A 20,656-nucleotide genomic window follows, 5' to 3' on the forward strand; every position below is an offset into this window, starting at 1 on the left:
CCAGGCGAGGCAGTCATTTGAGTATCCAAGGCTGTTGAGTCTGCCGATAAGAATGTGGTGATTGACAGAGTCGAAAGCCTTGGCTAGGTCGATGAATACGGCTGCACAGTACAGTCTCTTATCAATGGTGGTTATGATATCATTTAGGACCTTGAGCGTGGCTGAGGTGCAACCATGACCAGCTCTGAAACCAGATTGCATAGCGTAGAAGGTACGGTGGGATTCAAAATGGTCGGTGATCTGTTTGTTAACTTGGCTTTCGAAGACCTTAGAAAGGCAGGGTAGGATAGATATAGGTCTGTAGCAGTTTGGGTCTAGGATGTCTCCCCCTTTGAATAGGGGGATGACCGCAACAGCTTTCCAGTCTTTGGGAATCTCAGACGATACAAAGGAGAGGTTGAACAGGCTAGTGATAGGGGTTGCAACAATTTTGGCAGATCATTTTAGAAAGAGGGTCCAAATTGTCTAGCCCGGCCGATTTGTAGGGGTCCAGATTTTGCAGCTCTTTCAGCACATCAGCTATCTGGATTTGGGTGAAGGAGAAATGGGGAGGCTTGGGCGAGTTGCTGTAAGGAGTGGAGGGCTGTTGATCGGGGTAGGGGTAGCCAGGTGGAAAGCATGGCCAGCCATTGAAAAATGCTTATTGAAATTCTCAATTAATTGTGGATTTATCAGTGGTGACAGTGTTTCCTAGCCTCAGTGCAGTGGGCAGCTGGGAAGAGGTGCTCTTATTCACTGTGGACTTTACAGTGTCCCAGAACTTTTTGGAGTTTGTTCTACAGGATGCAAATTTCTGCTTGAAAAGGCTAGCCTTAGCTTTCCTAACTACCTGTGTACATTGGTTCCTAACTTCCCTGAAAAGTTGCATATCGCGGGGACTATTCGATGCTAATGCAGAACGCCACAGGATGTTTTGTGCTGGTCAAGGGCAGTCAGGTCTGGAGAGAACCAAGGTCTATATCTGTTCCTGGTTCTACATTTTCTGAATGGGGCATGCTTATTTAAGATGGTGAGGAAGGCACTTTTAAAGAATATCCGGGCATCCTCTACTGACGGGATGAGGTCAATATCCTTCCAGGATACCCAAGCCAGGTCGAATAGAAGGGCCTGCTCGCTGAAGTGTTTTAGGGAGTGTTTGACAGTGATGAGGGGTGGTCGTTTGACCGCAGACCCATTATAGACACAGGCAATGAGGCAGTGATCGCTGAGATCTTGGTTGAAAACAGCAGAGGTGTATTTGGAGGGCAAGTTGGTAAGGATGATATCGATGAGGGTGCCCGTGTTTACGGATTTAGGGTTGTACCATTGTGGTTTCATTGATAATTTGTGTGAGATTGAGGGCATCAAGCTTAGATTGTAGGATGGCCGGGGTGTTAAGCATGTCCCAGTTCAGGTCACCTAACAGCACGAGCTCTGAAGATAGATGTGGTGCAATCAATTCACATATGGTGTCCAGGGCACAGCTGGGGGCAGAGGGTGGTCTATAGCAAGCGGCAACGGTGAGCGACTTCTTTCTGGGAAGGTGGATTTTTAAAAGTAGAAGCTCAAATTGTTTGGGTACAGACCTGGATAGTAAGACAGAACTCTGCAGGCTCTCTCTGCAGTAGACTGCAACACCGCCCCCTTTGGCAGTTCTATCTTGTTGGAAAATGTTATAGTTAAGGATGGAAATTTCAGGGTTTTTGGTAGTCTTCCTAAGCCAGGATTCAGACACGGCTAGGACATCCGGGTTGGCAGAGTGTGCTAAAGCAGTGAATAAAACAAACTTAGGGAGGAAGCTTCTAATGGTATCATGCATGAAACCAAGGCTTTTATGGTTACATAAGTCAACAAATGAGAGCACCTGGGAAGTAGGAGTGGAGCTAGGCACTGCAGGGTCTGGGTTAACCTCTACATCACCAGAAGAACAGAGGAGTAGGATAAGGGTACGGCTAAAGGCTAAAAGAACTGGTCGTCTAGTACGTTCGGAACAGAGAGTAAAAGGAGCAGGTTTCTGGGCACAATAGAATAGATTCAAGGCATAATGTACAGACAAAGGTATGGTAGGATGTGAGTACATTGGAAGTAAACCTAGGCATTGAGTAATGAGAGATATATTTTCTCTAGAGACGTTTAAACCAGGTGATGTCACCGCATATGTGGGAGGTGGAACTAAATGGTTGGTTAAGGCATATTAAGCAGGGCTAGAGGCTCTACAGTGAAATAAGACAATAATCACTAGCAGGACAGTAATGGACAAGGCATATTGATATTAGGGAGAGGCATGCGTAGCCGGGTGATCATAGGGGTCCAGTGAGTGTTTGGGCTGGCTGGAGACACGGCGATTCAGACAGCTAGCAGGCTAGCAGAAGGGCCTTAGAAGGACGTCTCAATGTAGGAAAGTGTTTTAGCCTCTGCGTGCGGTGACGTCAATAGACCAGTCGTGATGGATTAGTAGGGTTCCGAGTAGCAGAGGGGTCCACAAGTCCAATTGGAAAAATAGGTATAGAGGCCCAAGGAATTGGCCGATGGATCTATTCAGCTAACAGTCCAATATGCTCTAGACAGCTAGCTGGCCACGGCTAGCAGCTAGCAGGCCGTGGCTAGCAGATTCAGGGGACAATGTGATGTAGGGGCCAGTTGAGTACCCTCCTCGAGCAGATTAGGTTGTAATCCAGTCGTGAAGGATTGGCGGGGTTCCATGCCCCGTACCGGCAGTAGAAGGGGTACAGGTATTGTAGCCCAGGAGTGGCTGATGGGCCTCTTCAGCTAGCCGGGAGAATGGGCCTAGCATGGGCTAGCTTCAGGCTAATTGGTGCTTGCTTCGGGACAGACGTTAGCCAGGAGTAGTCACTCGGGTGGCAGCTAGCTAGCTGCGATGATCCAGGTGAAAAGGTCCAGAACTTGCGGTAGGAATCTGGGGGTATGGAGCTAAAATGAACAAACTAATTGCAGAAACAGGCAAATCCAGCTCGTAAAGTTATACAAGCGTAGTTAGTAGCTACGAATGTCATTTTCGGTGTGTGTGGACATATACAAGCGAAAGTGAACAAGAGAAATTGTGCAAATGAACAAAGTTGTGATAGATGCTTTTCTGAAGGAAGAGCAGCATGTGTACATGGAGCAGACGGGAGAAGGAAGAGCAGCATGTGTACATAATGAGACAGGTGAAATGTTCTGGGGAACTACGATAAGCTTCATCATTTAAAATAATGTTACAGGTGAAATGTTCTGGGGAACTACGGTAAGCTTCATCATCTAAAATAATGTGACAGGTGAAATGTTCTGGGGAACTACGGTAAGCTTCATCATTTAAAATAATGTGACAGGTGAAATGAAGAATGTGATCTTTATCTCCTGAGGTATTGCACAAGTTGCCTGCAGGTAATAACTTAAAAAAGGTAACAAAAAATATTTACATTTATTGAAAAACTGCAAATATATAGTTGACGGTATTGAAAAACCATCCAGTGGCTATTTCCAAATACCCTGGTAAACGCTATATACGGTATACCACCAAAGCCTATTCATTGATACTCCTGTTTTAGTTGTGTCTGCTCTGTGTGCAGTTTGAGGAGTATCTTTAGAAAGGTTAACTTGTCCTCTACAGTTAAATAATGTCTCTGTATTTCTGTCTCCATATGACCCATTCTGTTGGACCACACCTGAAACAGCGAGTTGAATCCACTTGTCGGAGAGGCACGACTCCCCCCATTGTTAGGGTGGAGACATGAGGATCTCGTCATTATATATAGATGTGTAGTGGAAATGGGAAGGTGCACAGAGCACAGAAGGAGACGAGACCAAAAAGACAACATTAGAACAAGCAGACAAACGCAAAAAACATTTAAATAAAAACTTGATTCTGTGATAGACATTTGGACATTCGCACAAAAAAATCTCTCCTTTCCCTTCCCGCCCTTTCCTCCTCCCCCCTTTCTGTTTGGTTGTTTTCGTCATCACTTTGTGTGTGTGTGGGGGGGGGACAGGCATTTTGAAGAATCCATACATCAGGTAGGAGGTTGTTCTGCGTCGTAGTTAATAAACGGCAGAGCAGTGAAGGCTACGAAGTCCGACAAGTTTGATTGGTTGTCATTGTCAGCGCCGTCAGTGCCTGGTTTGAAATGTTCAAAGGAAAGTGGGACTCCAAAAGTTTTCCAAAAACAAATGTTGTACTGAGAATGAATATCTAATTATCAGTGTTACTGTACAAGAACTAGGGTTACAACAGTAGGGTATATTACCGGTAACTTTCGAAGTTTACCAGTAAACTACCAGAATTTTGGTACCTTTCAAGGATTTTATCACAAGAAATCGAGTGGCCTTTTTGGGTTCTTCAGATTATCACAGGTGTCTAATTATCTCTGGCCCTCTGTTATATATTTACATGTGATGATGCCACACAATCAAATAAGATGGGTTTAAAATACAAAATTGAACGACAAAGCTGTAAAACATTCTCCTAAATATAAACCATAAACCTAATGAATACCATTGGTGCTTAATATGAGGGGTTCAGCTTGAAATGTCCTTCCTATTTTTTTTGTAAAGTTTTTTTTACTTTGTTCTAAATGTTTTAGCACAAAACTGGTGGCTGTTGTGAAAAAAGTAAAGAGTTGAATAAGTTGCAAGAGGTAATTGAAAATAATGACATTTTCAATATCTAACTCCCTAATCTTACGACATTTGCACACACTGTATATAGATTTTTACTATTGTTATTGACTGTACATTTGTTTATCACATGTGTAACTCTGTTGTTTGTGTCACACTGCTTTGCTTTATCTTGGCCAGGTCGCAGTTGTAAATGAGAACTTGTTCTCAACTGGCTTACCTTGTTAAATGAAATAAATAAAAATATGCTACACAGCCATGTGTTTTATGTATTTGATACCATTCCACTCATTCTGCTCCAGCCATTACAATGAGCCAGTCATCCTCAATTAAGGTGCCACTAACTTCCTGTGTCACAGCTATGGGTGTCTCTGAACCTTCCTTCATGTGTCAGTAATACGGTTTGATGTGTCCTGCTGCCGTTGACGAGTCTTACAGTGGGCTGTCAAACACACAGAGAAACACCGACAGGTGTCTTACGTGGTACACGTCTCCCACTGATGTGCCTCCCACTGAGGCCTGGATGGGCCTCGTCACAGCATCCTCCAGTCTGACAGACAGCGATGGGGAATAAAGGCACTCCCCCTCCTGGGCAACCATCAAACTCAAGCCCCTGGTCTGGCTTGCCTCGGGAAGTGACAAGGCCCACTATTCCTGGCCATTGTGTTTCCCTACCTCCCCCACCGTCAATCGTATTTCACATGTTTCATTCCCAAAGAGTGAGTGTGTGTGTGTGTGTGTGTGCGCGCGCATGCGTTTCCAAACCTCCCCTGCTGTCAATCATATGTCACATCATATGTATTATTCTCTCTGTGTGTTAGTGTGTGGGGTCAGGGTGGGGGGGAGACAGGTAGAACAGGCTGTGTGTGGGTCAGGGTGGGGGGGAGACAGGCAGAACAGGCTGTGTGTGGGGTCAGGGTGGAGGGGGGAAGACAGGCAGATCAGGCTGTGTGTGGGGTTAGGGTGGGGGGGGACAGGCAGAACAGGCTGTGTGTGGGGTTAGGGTGGGGGGAGACAGGCAGAACAGGCTGTGTGTGGGGTCAGGGGAGACAGGCAGAACAGGCTGTGTGTGGGGGAGACAGGCAGAACAGGCTGTGTGTGGGGTTAGGGTGGGGGGAGACAGGCAGAACAGGCTGTGTGTGGGGTCAGGGTGGGGGGGGGAGACAGGCAGAACAGGCTGTGTGTGGGGGAGACAGGCAGAACAGGCTGTGTGTGGGGTTAGGGTGGGGGGAGATAGGCAGAACAGGCTGTGTGTGGGGTCAGGGTGGGGGGACGGTTGTCTATATTAGTTATGGTGTTGAGAGGCAGCACTGCATAAAGCATGATTTACCATGCTGTTCATACAGCTGAGTGACAATTACAGAACGCAATCAATCTGGGTCCAACCCTGCTTCTCTAGTAAGTCCCAGCCACAATGGCCCATAGGGCAGGAGCCCATCTCCTGTTTATGTAGGCTAGTGTGAGGCAGATTGTACAAGTGCACACCCTGGACAGGATGATAGTCTGGGTCTTACCCCCAATCCATCTCCTTCATGTTGAGTCCCAAGCAGAGGCATCGCTTTTTAAATCTTCGGTACGACTTGACCCGGGATCGAATCCCAGCCCCAACCTTCCAATCGAGCCTCCCTGCCTCAATGTTAACACAACAGTTAGTGGGTGAAAAAAGAACACAGTCTGGGACTAAGCCCAAACACACTACCACCATGCAGACAGGTGTCTTCTACCTGCTCTTACTGAGATGGGGGGGAAGAGACTTGTAAAACAGGTAGGAAGACCAGAGTGGCTTTGGGTGAAGCTAACTGTCCATCAGTAACGCCAAACCATCCCATATGAGTCAATCAGGGGTTTAGACTAAAGAAGCAGCCCACTAGACACTAGAGTGAGAGGGGTTGTGTTATTTCAGACCTTTACACTACACTACACCAAACTTGTGTTATGGAGATAAGCCTCTGTAGGGGCCCCTTTAAAAAAAATGTTTTAAGGAACTCACTCCAGCTTTCACTTACTCTTGAACGTTGGAATAGTAGAAAGCACAAGGTGCATTTTCAAAATGAGGAAGTGCATCATCAGTTTTCCTCATGTCAGCCATTGCCTACCCGAGAGAGCTATCTAGAACCTATCTAGAACTTGTCAGAAATGTCCAGATCAACTGGCCCAGCAAAAAACATTGATAGGTTTTTTAGCCTATACATTTTGTTGTAATGTCTGAGTCAAGTATAGAATTGCAAGAAAATGAGCTTCAAAACTGCAAAACTGTTCTCTGCACCCCATGACAAAATGTGTAAAATTGCAGGAAATAAGCTTTAAACCTGCTAAATTCTCTCCACCAACAAGAGGGGTGTGAACAGTTTGTGTCATGAACAGTGCTTGTGCCCATAGAAATAGACATGGGGCGTGAGATGTTCCCCAATGCGGGAAGGTGGGCCTGAGTGAAAACGATTGGGAACCCTTGCTCTATAGGGCTGGAGCAGGACAGGGTCTGGGAGCCAGGCAACGGGAGGCTGAAGTTGAGCCAGGGCTAGAGATAGCAGTCAGCCAGAGAGAGAGACCGGGCTGGGCTATGGCAGGGGCAAAGCAAGGGAGAGGTAGTGTGTGTGTGTGTGTGTGTGTGTGTGTGAGTGTGGGCGGGCAATTCCAGAATAACAGAATTGTGCTAACTATACTCTACAGGCGTTTATGCGTTTATGCTGCAGGGGTTTATGTGTCGGGGGGCTAGGGTCAGTTTGTTATATCTGGAGTACTTCTCCTGTCCTATTCGGTGTCCTGTGTGAATTTAAGTATGCTCTCTCTAATTCTCTCCTTCTCTCTCTCTCTCTCTCGGAGGACCTGAGCCCTAGGACCATGCCTCAGGACTACCTGGCACGATGACTACTTGCTGTTCCCAGTCCACCTGGCCGTGCTGCTGCTCCAGTTTCAACTGTTCTGCCTGTGATTATTATTCTTATTATTTGACCATGCTGGTCATTTATGAATATTTGAACATCTTGGCCATGTTCTGTTATAATCTCCACCCGGCACAGCTAGAAGAGGACTGGCCACCCCTCATAGCCTGGTTCCTCTAGGTTTCTTCCTAGGTTTTGGCCTTTCTAGGGAGTTTTGCCTGGCCATCGTGCTTCTACACCTGCATTGCTTGCTGTTTGGGGTTGTAGGCAGGGTTTCTGTACAGCACTTTGAGATATCAGCTGATGTACGAAGGGCTTTATAAATACATTTGATTTGTTAGTGGAAGGGGGGACAGTAGTACTGAACATAACAGTATGTTAGTGGAAGGGAGGACAGTAGTACTGAACATAACAGTATGTTAGTGGAAGGGAGGACAGTAGTACTGAACATAACAGTATGTTAGTGGAAGGGAGGACAGTAGTACTGAACATAACAGTATGTTAGTTGAAGGGAGGACAGTAGCAGGAGACACTATGAGCTGAACATAACAGTATGACTGTGGAAGGGAGGACAGTAGCAGGAGACCCAACTGTTAGTGAATACTATGATTTCCCTTTGTAGCGAAGTCAATTGCAGAAATTCAGTTAACGTTTTTTCAAAATTCTGTTACCAATAACAGAAGAGTTTTAATCAATAATTAATAAACAAAGAAACGCAGGTGTAGGCAACTACATTCTGATTTATGTCAGAGCAGATGGTCGACCATAATTATAATAATTTGTACACTGCAAATTGAACCCCTAAAAAATGAAAGGCTAAAAATAGATTGTATTTAAAAATAACAATAATTTCATAGCTTGATTACTTTGAGACACAATCACATGATGAAAAAAACACTTGAAAATGGTGTGTGTGTGTGTGTGTGTGTGTGTAAATTATTACTAAAAACACTTGTGGGATAATTTTGGCCCACCTGTCGCCTGTTGCAGATCCCTACCATAACTAATTAATAGGTGTACCGTTACTTGTTACTTCTGTGAACGTTCATTACATCCGTCCTCTTGAAGGAGAGAAATCAGAAAATAACTTCAAGATGTGGGTTTTGGGAATGGAATTGACACAATACAATGTTTCTTAAACTTATAGAAGGCAAATATTTTCTCCAAAATTAAATAAAAGTGTTGATATTTGTTGGCAGGGGTCTTGCTTTATTGTGTTCTGATGTATTTCTAATACCTAAGACTTTTTCTGGTAGATGTTTTGAGACTGTCACGGTCCGGGGTCCCCAGCCCGGGGCCTCCAGCGGCGGTCCCCAGCCCGGGGCCTCCAGCGACGGTCCCCAGCCCGGGGTCTCCAGTCCGGGGTATCCAGCGACGGTCCCCAGTCCGGGGTCCCCAGTCCGGGGTCTCCAGCGGCGGCCCCCAGTCCGGGGTCCCCAGCGGCGGTCCCCAGTCCGGGGTCTCCAGCGGCGGTCCCCAGTCCGGGGTCTCCAGCGGCGGTCCCCAGTCCGGGGTCTCCAGCGACGGTCCCCAGTCCGGGGTCTCCAGAACATCCGGCGATGATCCACGTTTTTCTCGTCTAGGTGTTTATATGTCTATGGTTGCCTAGATTTATTGAGAACCAGAGGGAGCTGTTTATCGTTGTCTCTGATTGGGGACCATATTTAGGTAGCCATATTCCTTGGATAGAATAACAACCCACAAACTATGTTTAGTTGCCTGTTCTGCACTAGCCAGATTAGCTTCACGGTTCGTTTTGTCCAGTATTCGTTCTTTCATTAAACAAGTATGTACGCTTACCACGCTGCGCCTTGGTCTCCTCATTATGACGACCGTGACAGAGACCCATTTTCCATCCGTTTGACAAGAAATTAAAGCCTTTGTTCATTCCAATTTTTCAGGATGGATTTTTTTTTTAAAAATATGTCTTAATATATTTATTTGTATCTTTCTTTTGACACCCAGTTTGACATGCACCTACGAACTTCACGTTGGTGCTCATTGGTCTTTTTACATGGAAATTATCATATACTGCATGAGTACGTGCAGCGTGCATGCATGTGTGTGTGAGGGAGCTAGAGTGTGGTTGAGGGGTGAAAGTGGGGGCCAGAGAGAACCAGAGCTATAGAGCCAAACGCTCAGCTGAGGCAGGACTATGGCTGGAGCCAAGGCAAGGGGCCAGGAGAGGAGGGAGGGGGCTGGGAACGAGAGGGGGCTGGGAACGGGAGGAGGCTGGGGCAGAACCAGGGGCCCCAAGCCAGTTGTGGCTCTGCAGCAGTAAAGCTATTCATTAGGCCTGTAGTCATGACACACTGAGCTCCCAAACAGGTGGAGAGAGAGAGAGTTGAAAGGGTGTGTAATTAAGGCAGAGCAGCACATATACTGGCCTTGTTTCTAGAAAAGTGTTGAGATGAGATTTGAAGACGAGGAGAGTGGTTGAGGTTTTGCCACAGGACAAGCTGCTGCTGGGAGAAAATCACTTTCCAGGCTATTATACATCCATTCAGATGAGCAAGTCACTGTGATAAAAGCATTTGTCTGTGTGTTCAATTGAGTCAGCAGTTCTGAGCCGCTGCAGGTGGACAGTCATAACTACACACTGCATATCAATGAGCTACAGGTGGACAGTCATAACTACACACTGCATATCAATGAGCTGCAGGTGGACAGTCATAACTACACACTGCATATCAATGAGCTGCAGGTGGACAGTCGTAACTACACACTGCATATCAATGAGCTGCAGGTGGACAGTCGTAACTACACACTGCATATCAATGAGCTGCAGGTGGACAGTCGTAACTACACACTGCATATCAATGAGCTGCAGGTGGACAGTCGTAACTACACACTGCATATCAATGAGCTGCAGGTGGACAGTCGTAACTACACACTGCATATCAATGAGCTGCAGGTGGACAGTCGTAACTACACACTGCATATCAATGAGCTGCAGGTGGACAGTAGTAACTACACACAGCATATCAATGAGATAATAGGCTATAGTGAGGGAAATAGTGCATGAGGGAAGGACACACACACCCCTCCCCTTGATTGGCATATGCACACAGACCCTCTTCCTTCTCCTTCACAAACTAACCCCTCCTCCCCTTCACAAACTAACACCTCCATCTCTCCTTCAGAAACTAACCCCTCCACCTCTCCTTCACAAACTAACCCCTCCACCTCTCCTTCACAAACTAACCCCTCCACCTCTCCTTCACAAACTAACCCCTCCACCTCTCCTTCACAAACTAGCCCCTCCACCTCTCCTTCACAAACTAGCCCCTCCATCTCCCCTTCAAACTAACCCCTCCACCTCTCCTTCACAAACTAACCCCTTCCTCATTCCAACTCTCCTCCCACTCCATCTCCACCCCCCCCCCCCTCCTTCCTCCACAAATAAACCCCTGGTCTCCCCGCCTCTATCCCCATCGCTCCCCTGGTCCTCTTCTCTCCCCCTCTCTCTCTCTATGTGGGGGTTGATGGCGGAGGGAGGGTGCGGAATATAGATCATTGGGAGATGGATAGTGGACCAAGAGCTCCGCTCGATCCTGCAGGTCCCAGACCAGAGATTAACTAAATATTAACTGACACAAACACAGGGGACAGACACAGCTGCTGCTACTGCCTGTAGGACTATGGAGAATGCTTTTATCCACCATATTCACTGGAGAGAGAGACGCACACATGCAAACGCAACACACACCGGCAGACACACACAATACACACAGAGACATGTTAACTGCAAAGTGCACACACACACACACACACCAGGGGCAAGCTGGTAATCACAGACTCTCCTCCCCCTCCCGGCCAGGACGAATGGAGCGAATGAAAAAAGGAATAAATCTTTATTAGGAGACGTGTCCCTACTCTATCGATCGCTCCCTCCCTCCCTCCCTCCCTCCCCTCTCTCTCTCTCTCTTTGCTTTCTTTTGTTTTTATAGGCGTGTCTGCCATCCATCCAGTCCAATAGACTCTGACTGTAAGTCAGAGAGAAGGCCATTACCCATCACTCCCTGGATTACACGTGTCTCAGTACAGAGCCCTGCGGAGGCTGGGAGGAGGGCCTGACTGGGAGGAGGGCCTGACTGGGTTCTGCTTGGAGGAGGGCCTGACTGGGTTCTGCTGGGAGGAGGGCCTGACTAGGTTCTGCTGGGAGGAGGGCCTGACTGGGTTCTGCTGGGAGGAGGGCCTGACTGGGTTCTGCTGCTTAGGGGAACATCCAGGCCAGAATGGGCCACATCAGACAGACACAGCCCACATCTAGATACATGCATCAATTATGCTAATCAAGCACTCCAAATGGTAGCCTGTAACAAATATGGCCACTGGTGTCCCCCACTCCCCACCACTGAATGTTGCTTTGGATAGGAATGGTGTGGTTCAGAGAGCAAAGAGCCCCAGGGCAGGTCTGGCTCATGGTACTAGAGCAGTGTTTCCTGTGGGAGCCTCACGGACACAGGAAGTAGAAAGGCCTACAGTGTATTTCCATTCTAGATGGATGAGCATAAATAAGATATGAGCTTCTATTAACATGCTTACTGGAGGGAAACTGGAAGACATGAGCTTCTATTTACATGCTTACTGGAGGGAAACTGGAAGACATGAGCTTCTATTAACAGATATTCCGCCAGTTAGGATGTGTTTATTAGAAAACAGTCATGTGCCTGTGGACAGTCCCTGGAACGGAATGACACAGCTGGGGACAGTCTGACCTTTGACCTAGTCCCCGAGGGGTCAAGTGATGAGGTCAGACTGAGGCCAGCTCCGTGGAGGAGGAGAGTGAGTGAACACCTCCACCCCTTGAGTGTGTGTGAGGGGTCATCGCCAGGTAAACTGTTAATTCTGAGGGGCCAAACAAAAACGAAATAACTTGCCTGGCGCCCTGAGGCTATGAGACAAGTGTGTGTGTGTGTGTGTGTGTGTGAGAATGGAAACAAGATAGGATGAGAATGAAGATTGACAGGAATGTCATCCACCCTCATCTTTAGAATGCCTAGACTCTATCCAGGCTGAAACACACACACAGCCATATTTACAATTTTGCCTACCTTTAACAACATATCAAATTATTTCAGATTTGCATAAAATTCTCCAAACACAACAGTAACCGTTGAGCCGTAAACAACCCAAACCAATTGTGGTTCAGATAGGGACAGGGAGAAACCTTCACACCACCCAGCCCTCCAGTGGCCCCGGTGGTCGCTCGCCATGTTTGTTTTTGGGCAGATAGAGATGTTTGTTCTCAAATAAGTAACGACAGCAGGTAAGATAACCATCAACCACTTTACTCCAGGCTTACAGACTGAGGCACGGATGGGGGCCCGAACGCAAACACACAGAAACGGGATCCAGGCAGGATGGGGGCCCGAACGCACACACACAGAAACGGGATCCAGGCAGGATGGGGGCCCGAACACACACACACACAGAAACGGGATCCAGGCAGGATGGGGGCCCGAACACACACACACACAGAAACGGGATCCAGGCAGGATGGGGGCCCGAACACACACACAGAAACGGGATCCAGGCAGGATGGGGGCCCGAACACACACACACACACAGAAACGGGATCCAGGCAGGATGGGGGCAGGGTCCAGCTTAGTGCTTATTTCAGCAGCAGCACGTTGGTGCAAAGAGGAATTAATTATCAAGAAAAAGATAGAGCCAAATGCTGAGTTTGGCATTCCTCTGCTGTTATTATTGCCAAATCGAGAGAAGAGAGGACTGGTAATAAAAGTAATGAAATGAAATTGAGAACATTTAAATGGGGTCTTGTCATTGGTGCTATAGCCATCTCTCTTTTCTCTTTGTTCCCTCCCTCTCTCCTCTGGTTTGAGACGAGAGCATATGAGCGCCATTCTGGGGAAGACCGGATTCTTGGAAATAGTCAGGACACAACCCAGCCACGGGCCTAGACTGGAGACAGGAAAACACCACAGGCTGGGGCTGAAGACTGAGGCTGGAGAATGGAACTGGAGAAGGGGGCTGTATGACTGGAGAAGGGGGCTGTATGACTGGTGGTTAGGGCTGGAAGATCCATAACAGTCGGGCCTGAGGCTATAGGGTGAGGAGCTGAGGGCTGGAACATGGAAGGTGGAGAGGGGAACAACAGCTGAGGTCTGGAAGGTGGGGATGGGAACAGGGGCTGAGGGCTGGAAAGAAATAATAAATAATAATAATAGCCATTTAGCAGATGCTTTTATTCGTAGCGACTTACAGTCATGTGTGCATACATTTTACTGGAAGTTGGGGAGGGGAATACGAGCTGGGAACTGGAAGCTGGAATACAGCTGAGGTATCTGTGAGCTTCTTCAGAACTAGGCTACACCCTTTGTGTATCCTCTGCCTATCTTTAAGCTCCCACCTCGGTTAATGTGTTTCCATGACAAAGCAGCTGAAACAAAGCCCATCTTGTATCCAGTCAGCCATATGAATGAAACTGAGTCGTAGGTTTTCCCTAAAACACTCCTTAGCCTTGGATGGTGCTCCCAAAGATGATGGATGAATGAAGATTGGAAACGGCCTGAGCGAACTAATGAAAATAAATAGTGCGTTCAGGTCTACTTAACTGTGTGTGTATCCCATAGACAACAATGCTATAGCAGCTGGGTCTGGTCTACTTAGTTCATTTACGATTATTGAACCAGAAAAAAGAAAATGAAAGAAGAAAAAAAACGGTGAGTGTGGTGTCTCGCTTCCTCTTCCGTCTCTGGTGTGCTCATGTTCCCTTTGGAAAGACAGTTGTTTACACTAACCCAGACCCGGCCATGTTTCTATGATGATAGGATCCCAGGGTCGGTCACATGGCAAGGGGAAAAGGGGGTCCCAGGGCCCAATCCAATCACAACAAGCTAACCAGGTTACTGGGTTAACAGAATGGTCTGGGTGTATAACGGTCATTAAAAATATTCATGCGAGTAGACCGCTGATTGGTCAGCTGATCCTCCTCAGCAAGATGGCATCAGATACAAGTTTGAGGTGGGGGTTTGTGGGTTGTCTCCAATGTATGCTTTGGCCACAAATATGAGTATAGGATGAGTCAACAACATTATTTGGGTATGAGTTAACAGAATATTTCACTGAACAGTTAGCATACTTTAAGAAGTGGCCATGAAGGAGATACATCTAAACAACCCTTAGGCCAGGTGGTTGTTTTAAAAGAAACTGTGCTCAGATAACTAACCTGAAAAAATAATGGAATCAACCATAAGGAAATAAAGGCTCCTCTACAACAGGAGAGTGTAGAGGCCTAGAGCTTTCTGCTTACATAGTGCCCAAATGGAGCCACAGAGAGACTCAAAGACAACATGGTCATGCAACATTTATGTTCCAGATCATAAATCATGCACTTCTGTGAACTAAATACCTTTCATTCAATCAATGGAGAACAAACTGGAGGAACTCGATCTTATCAACAGGACCTGAAGAACTGTAATATCCTGTTTCTCGGAGTCGTGGCTTTATGGTAGAGTAGCCAGACTGAAGCAACTCTTCAGTAAAAGGCACATGATAGCCCGCTTGGAGTTTTCCAAAAGGCACCTAAAGGACTCTCACACCATGAGAAACAAGATTCTCTGGTCTGATGAAACCAAGATGGAACTCTTTGGCCTGAATGCCAAGTGTCACATCTGGAGGAAACCTGGCACCATCCCTACGGTGAAGCATGGTGGTGGCAGCATCATGCTGTGGGGCTGTTTTTCAGCATCAGAGACTGGGAGACAAGTCAGGATCGAGGGAAAGATGAACGGCGCAAAGTACAGAGAGATCCTTGTTGAAAACCTGCTCCAGAGTGCTTAGGACCTCAGACTGGGGCGAAGGTTCACCTTCCAACAGGACAATGACCCTAAGCACACAGCCAAGACAATACAGGAGTGGCTTTGGGACAAGTCTCTGAATGTCCTTGAGTGGCCCCAGCCAGAGCCCGGACTTGAACCTGATCTAACGTTTCTGGAGAGACCTGAAAATAGCTGTGTCATGTTAAAATAGCGTCATGTTATGGGTATGCTTGTACTTGTTAAGGACTCAGGAGTTTCAGGATTAAAAAAAGTAACTGGAGCTAAGCACAAGCAAAATCCTAGAGGAAAACCTGGTTCAGTCTGCTTTTCACCAGACACTGGAAGCTGAATTCACCTTTCAGCAGGACAATACCTTAAAACACGCGGCCAAATCTCCCCTGGAGTTGCTTACCAAGAAGATGGTGAATGTTCCTGCGTGGCAGAGTCACAGTTTTGAATTAAATATTTGTGCAAAGATCTTAAGAGACTTACCCAGATAGACTCAGAGCTGTCATCGCTGCCAAAGGTTATTCTAACATGTATCGACTCTGGGGTGTGTATACTTACGAAAATTAGACGTTTCGTATTTTATTTATTCTATTTATTTATTTATTCTCTGTTTTCACTTTGTCTTTATGTGCATTGTGTGTAGACGGGCGAGGAAAAACTAAAACAATTTCATCCATTTTTGAATAAGACTGTAACCTTACAAAATGTGGAAAAAGTGAAGGGATCTACCTCCATTTCCTTGTACCCCTGAACATGGTACGTCCTCATTATAGCCAAGTTATCGTTACTCATTGTGTATGTAATTACTTTTATTATCACGTGTTGTTACTTTTCTATTACTTCTTTATTTTTCCTTCTCTCTGCATTGCTGGGAAAGGCCAGTAAGTAAACGTTTCACTGTTCGTAAACACCACATGTAGACTAAGCATGTGACGGATAAAAGGCTTTCATTTGACAATACCTGAAATGTCAAAGCAGGCCCCTGAAGACCTGAAGCAGAGAAGTGAGGTTGTGTGTTCTCAATACACACATGCTCAATGTCACTGTCTTAGTCACAGGCAGAGACATTTAAACCCATGAACACGTACGCCAATTCTCATCCTCTCATGCACATGTGAGTAGTAACCCTAAACCTAGCCGAACTCTGCTAGCCAAACCGACCTTCGCTTGAACAACGAGAAAACAGCAGTAATAGAAATCTGTCATTCATTTTGATATAGTCAAATAAAAATATGTGCCTGAAAACGAGTCATCTCGTTGAATGACAACAAAGACGTTATAGAAGAATGCCTACTGTTGACCAATCACCGATGAAGGGATGTAGACTTCAGATCCGAACTTCATCTTGCACAAAAATGTTGTGCCTGAACAGTCAAAATCAATCAATCAATCAATGGCTGTGTGGGGGGGGGGCAGAGTGACAGCTGATCCTATTGCACTGATGAATGCAGGTATATTAGGGCTCTAGTAAAGGGACTCAAACCTGGGTCCAGCGACTGCCACTGGATTTCTCTCTCTCAAGCAAGTGAAATAGATAAAACAAAAGTTTTTTTTTTTTACAGTAAACACTACACTCAAAATGCCAAAGGATAGAGACATTTCAAATGTCATATTATGGCTATATATATGTGTGTGTGTGTGTGTGTGTATATATATACACACACACACACACATATACATACAGTGTTGTAACAATGTGCAAATAGTTACTGAGTCTGTACATAGTCAATGCCATATAGCATTTTTGTTTTGTCATGATTTGGTTGGGTCTAATTGTGCTGCTGTCCTGGGGCTCATTCTCTCTCCATCTCTTCTACCCATTCTCTCCTTATACTGCATCCCCCATCCCTCCCCCTGGTCTATTCTTCAGACTCAGCATTGATGTACAGGGGGGTGATTAATGTCTTTGAGAAACAGATAAATAATCAGGAGACCAGGGGGCTGGTAGTTGGCCTTAGGCGAGTAAATATGGAGCATTTTATAGCTGTTCACCGGGGAGAGGGGGAGAGTACAGACTCATTCAACTAGATTAGCTTTTACACACAACAACCTCTGCCTTCTCACTCTGTTCATGTACTGTCTTTCATCAACACTCCAATAGTACACACACACACACACACACACACACACACACACACACACACACTTTGGACAAATCCTCCAGCGGTTGACAGCCCCCTCCCTCCCATGTCACCCTGCTTTTAAGCCGTTCCTCCTGTGGCAGCCTATCCCCTGGGAGAAGATTGCATCTTTTATTTATCACTTTATTTTACCTGTAAAAATTTGGGGGCGAAAATTGCAATCAGCACACCAGGCCCTCCTCCTGCTGAGGGTTCACCTGTCATCCTCCCTCTCCCTGCTAGCATGCAGAATGAGACAGACAACACACAAACTCCTCTTTCCATCCATCTCCCTCTTTTACACACACACACACACACACACACACACACACACACACACACACACACACACACACACACACACACACACACACACACACACACACACACACACAAATCTGAACCAACACTCATTTGCTAACATGGCAACATGGCAGGCAGCACACAAATAAGCACTAATGCTAAGGAATCTGGTAAACAGCTAGGAGCTGGTGGAGGGATACTGTTGTGCACAACATATGATCCAAGACCCAAAGAGCTGGAGAAATACAGATCCTTCTGAAGGGAGAGAACCAGGGGAGGAGGGACGGGGAAAGATCCTGCATATGTAATCAAGTTTGCAGATTGCATTAGAATCCAGATGAACTGGGGAGGGTAATGAAATTAAAATGCTGAAGCGTTTCCAAAGGTGGGGAGGCAGAGTGACAGCTGAGCCTATTGCACTGATGAATGCAGGAATATTATGGCTCTGGTAAAGGGAGGCAGGAGGGTTGAGGCCACAGCAGGCTAAATGCCTATATTTATTTAGACTCGATATCCTACAAATAATGCATTATGGAATAGGACGCATAACTGTGCGATATTGGCAATGGCATAGCCTACACTAGCTCGTGCCATCTCATAGCCTACTCATTTTCTCGTGCTTGGAAAAATCTCCCACGAAAGCTGAAAAGCAGTAGAAAAAAAAAAGCTTACATCTCACAAAAGGTGTTTGGCAAACAAAATAGAAGCGCTGTGGCTTTAAAGCGCTGTCCCTGCCAACCATTCTACATATATAAAATGTATCCAGTGGTGAAAAGATATAGGGGCTTTTGTTTGGTTACCCATTGGAGGTGGACAGAAAGCTGAAAAGACAAACGATCACGAAAATATGAACAAAGTGCTATGCGTTCAAATGGGAACGGCTCAGGGCAATTTTATATGCGCACTGGGCAAAAACAAAGGGAAAACTGTTCGTTACTCTGCCCCCTTCACTGGAAATGAAAGAATAGCATGGAATGAATGCGGGTAGATAATGTCAATTCTCTCTCCCACATGACAGATATACCAACGTGGGTTAGCTAACTGTTATTCCCCGGCAAGCATCATATTTCCCAGTAGCCTAGCGATAGATACTCACCGACTTGCAGTACGTTGTCCACCCAGCCGCCCTCCAGCAGAGTGACACCCCGTAGGAAAGGCAGCTGAGTCTCTTCATGATTTTCCCCGCTAGTTCCACTCTCTTCTCCTCCGGCGTTGAACGAAGAATACATGCAGATCTCCTTTTCGCTCCTCGGAAAGGACCAGTACACGATCCTTCTCTGGACGGGTTCTGGAATACGTTCGAACCGTTCCTCCACCCGTTGGAAGGGCCACTTCTCCGCGACTCTCCGCGCCGCTATGTCTAGCAGCGATTCGGGGTTGTGTGTTTTTCCCGATCCCCCTGGAGCGGACCCCGGACCGCCACACAGTACTCCTCCAGCCCGCTGCCCCTGTCTGCATGCCGGGTTGTAGCCGGGCCTGCAGCAGAGCCGCTTGGCCGGGGGCTGCTGGACTCGCTCCGCCATGATTGCACCGCTGTAACTTGCAGCACAGCCTCCCCGATCATATAAACGGGATACGGAAGAGAAAAGGGCACTCCAGCCGATTGTTTGCCGTACATGGAGAGACGACCCTTATTTGGAATAGTAGGCGGTTTCTTTTGGGTTCGGCGAAGTCCTTTGTGTTGTCAAATTAACCGAGATGGGTGGGATCCTTGGTCATCCTGGGCCGATTCCAGCGCACAAGTGTCGGTAAAAAAAAGGAGCTATAGGCGGAATTCCCAAACGTCGGCAAATCCTTTGTGAAGCCATTCCGGAGCGAGAAGGCGGAGCCCCAGTGTGTGGTGGTGGGGGGATACTAAAAGACGAAAATACTCTGAAGTTTGTTAGTGTTTGAGTTTAAAGGCGGGGTCTTATCCAAGTCTTATAGTTTCCCACAGGGGTTAAAGGGGCAAGAGTTGAAGCCGCATTTTTGGTATTGAAGAAGACATCTACAACCGTAGGCTCTCTCCTCTCAATAACATCACGAGTGACTGGGTTGTTTTCTTAGCAAGTTCAGAGGGCTCAACTGTCAGTGAGGGAGAGGGCGTGGGAGGAACGTAAGGATATGGACGGCTCGTCCATTCTCTAATCATTTTATCAATAAGGGCCTTATTCAATTAACAATGGCCTCTCTCTCTTTCTGTCCAATGAACAAAAGTAAATACCATTCTAGCATTCTAGCTCAAGGACGCACACGCACACACGTTTGACAAAAGTGCCTTCATTTTCTTTTCCTGTGTTGTAAATTAACTGGGGTACCTTTTTATGAATGCCCATATTTATAAAGGGTTTGTGAATAGATTAACGTTATAACTAGCCTATAGGCCTAGACTTTGGTATAGGCTGATAGAATAACATGCTATGTTGAAACAATAGGCTGGTTTAGAAATGGAACAATAAATACTTATATTTATCCAGTTCATAGCAGCCTTTTCATCCATCTCACAGCTCAAGCACCAACATGACTGAGTAAAAAAAATGTTATATTACTGATTAAATAAGGAATATTCTGTTAACAACTTACCAATACATATCATTTGTAAAGTCAATTAAGCTTAGGCCCAGAAAGGTTCACATTCCAAGTGGGCAAATCATAATTTGATCTAGTACAAACCTACATGCTGTGATTTTTATTTTATTTTCTATTTTACAAATTTGACATCACAAAAATACATGGAAACTCATGGACTCATTCACTGAACAGGAAATAAAAACCTTGCCCTCTAATAATGAGCATTATTAATCCCAACTAAAAGCAAACTCTCTGCTTGGTATTTGCATTTGCCTGTCTGGTTGTCCTGCATGCGTTTCAGGAGAACCCCCTCTCCTCCCCTGTGTGCAGAAGCCTTTGAACTGCAGGTGTGACCAACCCCGATTTGGTTTCAATACTTCCACACAGGAAGTTCAGACAGCCTGATGCTCCT

The 20,656-nt window shown here is 46.3% G+C and overlaps 1 protein-coding gene across 1 annotated transcript in view; it reads right to left on the bottom strand.

The window, feature by feature from the left end:
- The window catches only part of LOC139389454 (zinc finger SWIM domain-containing protein 6-like), a 64,108-nt gene extending 44,695 nt beyond the window's left edge, over positions 1–19,413 (bottom strand). Inside the window, exon 1 of the mRNA XM_071136222.1 lies at positions 18,791–19,413. Coding sequence (XP_070992323.1) covers positions 18,791–19,217 — 427 coding nt within the window. The 5' untranslated portion in view covers positions 19,218–19,413. The remainder of the gene's footprint in view (positions 1–18,790) is intronic.
- Positions 19,414–20,656: the final 1,243 nt, after the last annotated feature.

This window comes from Oncorhynchus clarkii, chromosome 30 (genome assembly GCF_045791955.1).
Source record: "Oncorhynchus clarkii lewisi isolate Uvic-CL-2024 chromosome 30, UVic_Ocla_1.0, whole genome shotgun sequence".
NCBI lineage: Eukaryota > Metazoa > Chordata > Actinopteri > Salmoniformes > Salmonidae > Oncorhynchus > Oncorhynchus clarkii.